The sequence below is a fragment of the Convolutriloba macropyga genome, chromosome 2 (genome assembly GCF_964194025.1).
Source record: "Convolutriloba macropyga chromosome 2, txConMacr16.3, whole genome shotgun sequence".
Classification (NCBI taxonomy): Eukaryota; Metazoa; Xenacoelomorpha; order Acoela; family Convolutidae; genus Convolutriloba; species Convolutriloba macropyga.
In genome coordinates, this window is record NC_134469.1 from 74,756,851 (window position 1) to 74,768,633 (window position 11,783).

At 36.6% G+C, this 11,783-nt stretch overlaps 1 protein-coding gene across 2 annotated transcripts in view; it reads left to right on the forward strand.

Annotated features, from left to right (window-relative positions):
* LOC142335455 (uncharacterized) overlaps positions 1–9,367 on the forward strand; it is a 30,795-nt gene extending 21,428 nt beyond the window's left edge. The window contains exons 5-8 of one of the 2 annotated variants that reach the window (XR_012758873.1): positions 100–239; positions 3,360–3,587; positions 7,700–7,817; positions 9,120–9,258. Coding sequence is in view for 1 of the 2 variants with exons in the window: in XM_075383961.1 (XP_075240076.1) it covers positions 100–239; positions 3,360–3,587; positions 7,722–7,817; positions 9,120–9,248 (593 nt within the window). In the remaining variant the exon portion in view is untranslated. Of the gene's footprint in view, positions 1–99; positions 240–3,359; positions 3,588–7,699; positions 7,818–9,119 lie in introns of both variants that reach the window. The other variant, XM_075383961.1, reaches the window with a different exon arrangement.
* The last annotated feature ends 2,416 nt before the right edge of the window (positions 9,368–11,783 follow it).

Genomic DNA, 11,783 nt, shown 5'->3' on the forward strand with positions numbered 1-11,783 from the left:
TCGACTCAATAAAGATATTTTTTTCCTATTTTTGAATTAGAAAAATAAAAAAACTTAAGTTTAAGTATATTATTTTAACATTGAACTGAGGTGTTTCAGAGAAATGGGCTAACAAGTGGCGACTGTTGAACTCGTCTTTTAAAAAGTTCGTATGTGGGGTTTGTGAGGGCAATTCTGCACCTACTGTTGATGGAAGAAGAAAGAGCAAGGCGACATCATCCGATGTTCCAAAAGAAAAGGTGTTCAAATTTGCTATTGCAAATCCATGGCTAATAAACTGGCCTAGCATTGGCAGTATGCATTCAATAGTCAATTTTTAGAACTATCTAAAACAGATTATAACCACAAACTCATTGTGAGAAGAATGTGGAAACAAAGTTGTTTTTTGAAGGATCAGGCATAATTTTCCAGACATTATTTTCTATATTAAGAAAAACATAGCACGACAAATTTCTGATATACAATCCTAAGAATTGAAAAAACATTGAAAATCACCGACACATCCAGCACAACAATCGGTAGTTACAAGCCAAACAGACAAGAAAGTTTCACAAACTTAGTGAAAAATAAAAAAGATTAGAATTTAATTTGTTGATGTTTTTGGTGCTAATGAACAATATGAACTAAATGAAACAATATTTCTTCAAATCATAAACTCACGGCAAGGTAGTTGTATTCTACGGCGCTTGACAAATTAGAGGGAAAAGATAAACAGCAAAGGAAAAACAACGAAAAGTGTAGGAGGCTTGAAATGGAAACTTTTCCGAAACATTTCTAATGCTTATTGAAGAGGGGAAAATGGTTATAAGTAAAACTCCAAAATAGAAGTTAAAATTTATCAATCCGGACAACAATTCATGTAAGTATCAACAGCAGTCATCCTTATAATGTGAACAAAAAATTTACCAAAAAAAAATTAGCGACAAAGCCCCAAGACGAAAGACAATAACACGGCAGAAATAAAAAAAAAATAATGGAAATTTTTGAAAACATTAAATTTTAAAGTCATAGAAACTATTAGCTACGAACTGAAATGATATATTTCTTTCACTTGTGCATCATTGGCAGCCAATGAGATCTGTTCTTGATGCTATTAAGCGATAAAACAGCAAAACCAATAAAAAATACTGGGAAAAATTCATGCGTTCATCAATTATTTATTACAACAAGTAATGTCAAAAACATACAGAGCTTTAGCTGGCCATCAAGTTACTGAGTCAGTTGCAAATAGCTACAATTAAAACGTTTGTGTAACTTTTTTTATACTGCAAGAGCAAGAACACTGGAAACGAAAGAAAAATTGCAGCATGTTTTTATTACTTCTAAAAAACAAAAGAGCTCAAACACCAAGGGAGGGAGAGGGAAGGAGGAGAAAGAGAAACTCGGTTATATACGTTTATCTATGTGTGCATATGTGTGGGTGTTTCTTGGGGTGAGTGTGTTTGTGTGTGTGTGTGTCTGTGTGACTACGTGCGTGTATTTGTGTGATAGATTCTGTGTGTGTGTGTGCGCGCGTGCGTGTGGGTCTGTCTGTGTACTGTGTGTAAATGTGCGTGTGTGTATGTGTGCGTGTCTGGTGTGTGTGATAGTGTGTGTGCTTCCGTGGGGATGAAAAGTTTGATAACCTAAAGTCTACTTTTTTGCGCGAAGATAAAAGAACTTGATTTTTCTAATACGTGACACAAAAAATCAAGCAATGATTTCACAGCTTCCTTCAGTTTTCTAAGAGTTTGTCAATGATACTTCTCTGAATTTTCTACGCAAGCAATCGGCCATAGACCACTCTTAAGAGACACCAAAAAACTCACCTAGCATAACAAATGAATCTCCAAATTTGGGAAAGGAGAAATAATAATTTACCAAAATAATTTACAGTAGATAAAAACCCGCTGTTTTAAGTTGACGGAAATATACGTTCTATCTTATTTTCCGGGTCAAAGTTTTGTCGGAACAGATGTCACAATTGCGTTTAAAAATCACAGCAACGCGACCGCATTTTAGAGTTTTCATCATATTTTGTCTTAAGGCATTTAAAAGTACAACAGGTGTTTTAGCATTGCGTAGTTCCAACAGCGCGATCCCTTTAGCAGAAAGAAAACACATTCACGACTTCAATCAAGTTTATACAAATTTTTTTAATCTTTTATTTCTTTGACTACACTGATTGTCAGCGATGACCCCTTTCCAGAAAAGTTTTGCCCCCTTTCCAGAAAAACAAAGTTTCTCTAAAATTTTTGATTTGACGCCCAACGATTTAATTAATTTCAACGGTTTTTTTCCAAAAATTGTGACATGTTGCAGTTTGGATGTTTTGTCATTTTTTATTTACATTGTCCATTAGCATTTTTTTAAAAGGTTCTCCTGGTCAATATTAGGTCGACGTACATTTTTTAATCAGAACTCATTTATGCGAATGCCGATCAAAAGCCACTTCGAACAACATAGAAAGCCACCACCAGCACCTGAGTTCAGCAAAAAAATTAATATTTCTCAAAGTAAAATGAGAATTCGGCAGATGGATTGAATCTTTATAAACTGCAAGCAAAATTAGACCACTTATTGACACTGTGCGTTAAAGGCGAAGAAGTTGTATGTACTTTGGATTTCAATTTTCATTGAGGGCTCGATAGTTGTATTTTGAACTTTTCATGAAATATGCAGCCTTGATACACACTAAGACATTTACGGAATGATATGAAAAAGCTTCCAAACAATCAAAACCAAAAATATCGTCAAAAAACTGGCCAAAATATCTGAAAGTTTATATAGGATATCTTTTTGGAAAAGCAATTTTTTAATAATTTAATTTTGGAAAAGATATAAATATTGGAAGACTTTTTAAATAATATTTTTTAAACAATACTAATTGTTTTTCTGGGTTTGCTTCAAGAAAATTGTCTGAACAAAAAAGAGGGGGTAGCATAAAGCTTTATCGTGTACAAAAAATGCGGTTTCAGAAAAAAAAACCCAAAGAAAAACGCCAGTTTAATCTTAGATTGTAAATAAACCCCACTTCGCTATTAAAAAACTGTCTATTTAGCTATTTCGGTCACTCCTTAGCGGCCCTTGGGACTTGATATGAAATTGTCACAACTGAACAAATCATCAAGCCCGAAATTCAATTTTTAAATGAGGGTTTATTTCTTATCTAAAATTAGGTGGGGGTTTTTCCGTGGCTTTCTAGAAGACCCGAAAAATGGAACAAAAACGCAAACTTTTCGTGCACTTGCTTCTAAACTAAATATATAACACTTTCAGTTATTTTATTTGACCCCTTATTTTGCTTTGCTGTTTTCCTACAAAGTTAACTATGAGAGCCTAGATTTCTAAGAAACTCTTAAGCTATTCCTCTGTTTCAGGAAGAGGCTGTCGAGGATAAAAACAACTTTAATGACGTCGATGTCAAAGCTGGAAATGGAATTGATGATGACGTGTATGGATCGAGAGATCCTTCGGACGATGCGAGGACGGTAGTTATGACATGCGGATCCCTGAGTGACTTCCTCAGTCACATCTGCGAACGACACACTCATAAAGCTTTCGTATGTCTCTCATGTGTGAAGGTCATTCATGTAGCGGATGAAGAGGTTATACTTTAAATGAATATTAATGCATAAACTTTTAAACTTATCTTTTGAATCACACAACTTCTTATATAGAAAAGACACTCATAATAATGCCACATCAAAAAATCTGAAGCAGAATCTCACAAAATTATGTCAATTTTAAATTTTCTTGTGTAGCTGAGTCGCATTAATCGCATATCATTTTAAGCATTAAAAATGACCCAAAAATATGCAGCAAAGTTCCAGGAAAAAGTTTTGATTATGCTTTGGATAAAAATTTAAAATATACTTATAAAATTTTAGAAAAATGTTTTTAGAACATTGAATTGGCCAACAATGACCACAATGATTGATTTGTTAAACTGATCTTAGCATAAAAATTCAATTCTAAAAAAGTGACTGACCACAGTCTCATTTTAGTCAAAACAATATATTGGTGACAATTAAATTTTCGTGAATCTATTTTTTTGAGTTATCAAACAAACCTGTTGGGTAAAATACTGTCTGATCTGCAGTCGTTTTAGAAAAAAAAATTCGAGTTAGTTAGTACACTCATAACGTACAATACAGCTCAAACCCGCAATCTTTCTTGTTCAATGATTGTCCCGATCTTTCTCCTTTAATTAAACTAGCAGTTAAATTTTAGCCAGTTTCTTTTCAAACTGCATTAAATTATTAACTTTTAAAAACAGATTTTTCAAATTTGACATTCGTTTGCATAAGTTTATTTGTAAATGGAAAATTCAAAGCAAATGGAAAGTCCAATTGCAAATGGACTGGGAAAAGAAGCAAATTTAATCTACTATTTTACTGCGGTCCAAAATAGCAAAACCAGAGCAAAATAACGATTTACTTTTCAACTAAAGCAGAAAAAAAAACAAAATACGTGCCATCAGTTGAAATTTTATTGAAATAAAAAAAATCTCAATTACAAAATACCACGCCACTCAACTTTTGACGCTAAACTTCATTTTTCACAAAGAAAAAAAGAACAAAGAACAAAGGGTTCGATCACATTCATTCACATTTAAACTAATGAGCCAACCCCACTCATTCGCTATCATGACATAATTGTCTGCATGTGAATTAGAGATATTAATCCTTCAAAAAATTTAGAGTTATTGATTGCACTTGAACGAAGTTCTTAGCAATTATTACAAACGTGTTTTGTCCTTTTACGACTCGAAGAGGAGTATTGAGATTCTAAAGGTTTTTTTAGCAGAAAGCAAGTTTGTTCATGACTTGAATTTTGACTTCCTTCTGTTCGAGCTTTTACCTCCGTTTTTGATTGTTGACTTCTGTTTTCGAACATTGGATTTTAACAGTTGCATCGTTTGCAATGTATAGTAATTAGGAACTGCTCTTAATGTTCAAGGTGAAGAGGTCATTTTGAGATTTTTTGTTCCTATATAAGTAACCCCTAATTATCTAAACTACACCACACAAACCCCCTCCACATATCTAACCCCCCCAACACCTACCCATTCCCCCATCGCACCCGCACCCCCCAACTTACCCCCCCCCCCTACCCCTACCCCCTCCCTTCACCTAGGTACCCCACTTACTCCCCCCCCACACAACTACCCCAGCACTACCCACCTCCCCAACCTATCTACCCACCCACCGACCTACCTACCCCCACCCCACCACCTACCTACCCAACCGCCCCAACTTAGCCATCCCCCTCCACCTACCCCTACCCCCAAACTACCCCCTCCCTTCACCTAACAATCCCCACCTCCCCCCCCCCCCCAACTACCCCAGCACTACCCACCTCCCCAACCTATCTACCCCCCACACCACCTAGCTCCCCGCGCACCTAAAAAATTGTCGGCATTTTTAAAACACTTTAATGTGGTTTGTTGCGCTACTTTTTTTCTGTTGTCTTTTCTGATTTCGGTAAGTTAGGTTAGAGATTACAATGCACGACGATTCCAGTCCTTTCCGGTATTTTACCGGCTATGTTTTTATGCAAAATTATCACCGGACAATTTTGACTTTTCGAGTGATTCTTACTTTGATGTTTTGCGTTTCGCGTGATCGAAAATTCTTTCAATAACAATTTCAAGCAGCTGAACACAATTGGCGGCAATTGAATACTAAAAGTCAGATGAAAAGTGCGCCGAAACTGGTGCAATTTTTTTTGATTTTTAATCCTAATAGTGGTATATGTTAACCTCTAATGTTGTTATTTGAAGCCCACTATTGAACTTCTTAGTCCCATTAAGGCTCCCCCTCCCTCCTTCCTCCCCCGCCCGACTTAAGCAGGCTGCAATTGATGATCTCCTGCTAATCGTTCGAGAGAAATTCTTCCGACGTTTAGTCGGTTATGTTAATAAAAGATGAGAATCTGAAGTCAAATTTTCTTCATTTGAATCGGGAATCGTCGAAAATGTATTGACCAATGACTAGTAATAGCAGCTTTTGAATATCAACAAAACAAAAGAAAGCAAGTGCGCGAAAAATATACACAGCAGAAAAACTCTTTTTTCGTGAACTAGTGGTCTTAAGATTATGAGGAAACAATCAAAACTTGCCGAACAATTTCACCTTAAATGCGTTCCGAGAACAAACGTCAACTTCGAGGACAAAATTGAGAAATACGAGGAAAAACAAAGTGAGATAACTGCAAACCTCAGAAAGTTTTGAGAAAAAGGAAAAACACGTGATCTTATAAAAAAAAACCTTAACCAGTTCATACCATTCACTACCAAAGAATAACTTACGTAGTTTCTTTGACTGTAATAAGAAAAAAATTGGCAAAGACCATCATCGAATGAAAACAACAAAAAAGGCCAGTTTCGAAAAATCACAGAAATTGTTCAAAATCAAATGGTCTTGTTGTAACTAGCATTGAACGATCGCTATGACAATAAAATAGAAATTGAGGTGGAAAATACCGAACTAGAGGACCAACAAGTCTGTGTCAGGAAATTTCGCTGATACAGACTTGTTGCAAGTCCACAGAAAATAGCAAATAGGGTCAAAGTTCGTTAGTGTCTGAAAAACAGTAAAATTAAATTGAATTAAGTTTCACAAAGTCAACTGAAACCATTGCGTAAAATTACTGATAGCTGTTTTTAAAACTAATGATGCATGTCGAAGCTGAGACTAAAAATTAGGGCTTCAAAAACAAAAATTTGTAGAGCCATAGACGCCGATATTTATTCCAATTATGAGCTAATTACGATAAACATCAAATTTGACTGAATTTTGGGGAACATAAAAAAACAAAAAAAAACCAAAGTTAAACTGAAGCACGAGAAAAAGTCTCTGACAGCGAGAAAATATTTATATTCACCCTTTTATCAAGGAAGTCAAAAGAGTTTCAAAACTTCCACTTGAGACTTACTCGCGTTGTCCTTGCTTTTGTTAGTCTGGCGAGAACAAATCCCTACTCAAAACTGATATCTCATTGACTTCAAAAAAAACGACAACAAGGATATTGAAAAAAGAAAGCATTATTGTTATTCATATTATCGCAATTTATTTTAGCAAATTGAAACAAAAATCGAGCAAAAAGTTTTTAAACAATTTAAAAATTGCAAAATTTTGTCAATGTGAACTAATGAACTAACACTTCAACCTCCGATAGCTCCTTGATAAAAAAACGAAATTAAAAACGTATTAAAAATTTCTGCATTTGAGGGCTTTCTACTGATATGACTCATATTTCTATACGACAAATTTATCGATCGGCCAAGGTTGATTGAACAAAAAGCCCAGTTGAGCATATAGTTCCTCCCCCCCCCCCCCCCCCCAATTTGGGGTCAGAACACAAGTTTTTCAGAAGAATGAAAGAAACACATACGTTCAGGCCCCCAAATCACGTCGATTTCACAAATGTACGTCTTTTGAAAAAGGGTGACGAAATATTGCATCTTTTCAGTAACAACAATATGTAAAAGTAACCGGGTTCAGGGTTAATGGCGTTTGAGGATTGATTTCACAAAGAAGCCAGCTTAACTTTAGGAAGGCTAGTCTCACTGCACGAGAGGGTGTTCGTATTGAATAAGCTACGGTTGCGGCAGAGGGTCCAAACCTCACAAAATATTCTTCCTACTTTTTGAGCAATTTTGCGACAGGCGATATCTTTTTAGGCTCTACTTGTAGAGGAGCTATTGTATTTTTAGCATCATCGACTCGTACTTTTAGCATCATCGCAGCTGTCTTGGTGTGAGCTGTGAAGGCCTTGTGGACAGTGACCGAATTTACCCCAATAGCAAACAGATTGTACAGTGGGTAGCACAGGTGTGTAAAAGACCACTCTTCCCTAACTGCATCGTGAAATATTAAGCAAACTATTTATTATGCATGAAATGAAAATCGGCTTGAACACAGTCCATTGACATCAAAGAAGCATATTTTAACTTCTTTAGGTGCTCGTGTGCCTCCTCGGCAAAATGCAACAAAATATTTTAAACATAACCGACTAACGTCGGGCGAATTGCTCTGAAACGACCGGCGAGCGGCTGGCTTCGTCAGTAGCTAGCCAACGGGGGGGGGGGGGGGGGGGGGGTGCACCGGGGGCTGATGGTGGGCAACACTGGGTTGGGGGTGGGGGGGGGGACAGCGCGGTGGGGGGTGGAGGCGATAGTGGAGCTGAGGGGTCAACAGGGGGCGTCTCAACCTCTAAGAACCGCCCTTCACACCATAAGTATAAGTCTTCAAAACAGTTTGAGCTGAAACAGAGCTGAAAGGCTCTAAGAGCACTTAATGCCCGCTGGGCGCTACCTGTTTATCCCGTTTTTGAGGACGAAAATTCAAAAGCGTCAGACGAAAAATCGGTCAAGCGAAAAATTGCATAAAAAAAGACCCACAGGACTAATATAATTGCTACAAACTTCGTTTGAGAGCAATTAATAATAATAAGCTGATATTATTTTTAGAACAGAAGGACAGAGTATGCACGAACTTGTAATCTTTTCAAATGTGATTCAAGGAACTAATCATCTTACCAAGATCTTAGATTGATATCTCGAATTTTATAATAAAAACATACCTAAAAATGATCTCGTCGCGACTCCCCTTAATTTATCCACAGATTCACGCACGTGTCTTGGAATGATGCATCAAATTTCAATTCACTGGCTCTAGGTGTGTTCTCTTGTCTTTGTTTTCAGACTATAAAAATTCTATAAACTTGAAGACACGAGACATTTCCCCGGCTTCTGAATAAATTTTAGTCTATTACGTGGGGGAGGGGTCAATATTGACTATAAATACACATTCCAGCTTCTTAGCCAATGCCAAGCTTTCTTTTTTCTTGTGCCGAGCTTAATATCTTTTCAAACAATTTTGAGTCCAGCATATTTTCATGCGTCTTTTTTGGTGCAGCTAAAGAGAAATTTTTTTTAGCATAATGGAGGAATAAAGAACCAACTGCAGTATCTTATTTTTTCTCATGAATTATGATAAGGTATAGATATTGCTCGCGATTGAGGGCAAACTTGCTTTGCAACTCGGTAACGGCATACTAATGCGTTCAACAGATGCAGTACTTTGACTATATTAGTTATTGCAGTGAACCTGTTTAACATTATGACACTGCAGGTAACGAAAGAGTTGGTAGCAGCAGGCGACATGGAATACACGGGCAGCCTATCAACTGGAGCTTCAACAAAGTCCCATTCCTTCAGAACCAACAACGCCCTCAGTGTCTGGGATTTGAGCAATGCCTAATCAGGAGAACTTCTTATCAACTCCAAACCAACATTGAATAGCTGATAAAATCAGATTGATTGTTCACAAAATTGTATTGCTTGAATAGAAATGCTGAACAATTTAAATTTTTGCTTTAACAAAAACTAATTAATGCCAAACATCGCCTTAGTTGGCAACATATGTTTAAAAAATTAATTGAAGCAACACCAAATTTTGTGAATATCACCAATTACTAGCCGCCCACAACTTTCAAGATAAAAACGGAAAAAGATAAAACTGCGTTAGGCCCGCAACCTAAGTGTTCCTGTTGCAAGAAAAGCGTTTTGATAATTGTATTCCAAATCCCTGCCCTATTGAAAAAGTTCACCGAATTTGGCGATAATGATGCTTTAAAGGCCATAGTTTGATCTGTGGATTCCAAAAATTGCAATTTAAGTATGTTGAAAGGCGCAGAAGTGGCAATTTTGGAGGACCATACACTCAATGAGAGAAATAAACGTTAAAAACAAACTGGCTAAGGTCGGACAAATAGCCCTTGAACGACAGGTGGTTTAATTTAACTCACAGGATCTAGCCTTTGTAATTTTTTATGGGTGAAACAAAATTCTGACCGAGAATGGTTCCCAACCCTCGACCTCTGTTGTAATAGACTGCAATCAATTTTATAGCAACAGATTTAGTTTCTGGAAATTTAGATCACCTAAAAATCAAATTGAGAAGTCAAGCATGAAAAAGTACTCAATAAGTGAAATCGGAAAAAATAGGGCAAAACATTAAAGGAACAAATTTGTATAGAAAAACTAATACCGAGTAACGTGAAACAATTTTTTTCCACAAAAAAAAAAACAAAGTAAAATGACAATTAACTTGGTTATCACAACTATGGTCATCAATACAATAACATTCCAACGAACCAAATAACAGCAGTCCATTTCAATTCTCCGCTCGTGAAATAGAACTTTCTTCCAATCTATTTTCGTTCTCCCAATTTGTTCAGGTGAGAAAAAATCCGAGATTAGTAAAAACATGAAGGGTTTTTCTGGATTGCCTCAACAGCTGAAACTCTTCCCACTTCGTAAGCTATGAACTCAAGATGAACATCAGCGTTTTCTATCAGATGCCTATTAAAATTCTTTTCTCTTCATCAAATATTCCCCTATCTCTTGAACGGCAGGCGGGACAATTTAATACATAGGAGGTGTAGCTCGCATAATTTAGCTAAGTACAAGAAATGCCGGCCAAGGAGGAGTTCAAAGTCCTCGACTTCCGTTGTACTAGAAAGAATATTTAACCATCCCGGCTATCAGCGCCCTGGTATAACGTATCTTACAGTCCGTTCTTTTTTAGCAAGTGACTTAATTTCTGAAGATTAGCAATTTAAATCACCCAGAAATAAAAAAGGCAACCGTGAAAAATTCGCCCCCGAAGCGAAATCAGAAGTTTTCCAGAAAACGTTCAAATAAAAATTTTGCAGAGACCCGCATTTACAGTAACTGCTTGAAACTTCGTTTGAGATCAATTAAACAGAGATTGATATTGTAATCTGCCTGTTTCAATATTAGTCTCGATCGCTTCGGCAGTTCCTTTTGGTTTTTTATATCAATTGGCGCATAATCAGCAAAATTCACATTCTTAAAATAAAAAAAGAAGCATACTAGCAGAAAAAATATAAGTTGCTCAGTTTTTCCTGACCAGATTTTCGGATCTCTATTTTGCAAAGCCAAAGTACTAACACAACTGACAGACGTCAGGACGAAGGGGTTCAAATACCCAGGTGAGGAGAGAACGGGGTGGCGGGTGGGGACTTGAAGGTGTCACATTTTAGAAAAACAGCACTTTAAACCATGAAGTTAATCTCCAAACAGTTTCGCTGAAAAGCATATTTAGACTAGTACGGCGTGAGACAATGTAAAAAACTCTCAACCAATTAATTTCCTCCAGTTTTACCTCCGGGTTTCACCTTTTTATCTTGCTTTCCAGGACAAAAACATAAGGCCTCAATTAATTCTCTGAGTATGATTGAACACGAAACTTACTCCAATTGAGCAACATTTTGGAAATTTCACGGCAAAATTAGCTGTTTTTACAATTCTCATGTTCCTGCAACCCCCATTGTAGTTTGATTTCAATTTGACATCAAATGTCGACGAGAAAAGTGTACACAGCTCAATATAAAGTCAGCGCCCCAATACAGAATGGGGTTGATAAAAACCCTAATAAGACCAACGATAGATTTGGATTCACTTCGCGGCTATTGAAAAAAGGAAAATAATACCTTTAATACTAATGATTTAATAAATCACGCACAAATAAGCTTCTTCGAAACAACATTTCGAGCAAAAATGCGCGGACATGCGGCTGGAATATTTCGTTTACCGTATTACGACCCCTTCTTGTCTCGTAGTTATAGCTAGAAAGCTACTCTTTAGTAGCCGCCAATATAACGTTTTCAAATATATTAAAAATATTAATTAAGTGAAGATTTACAGTAAACAGATAGCAACAGATACGGCATTGAGCTGAAAGGTTATCTCGGCCGCGTTAAAATTTTAA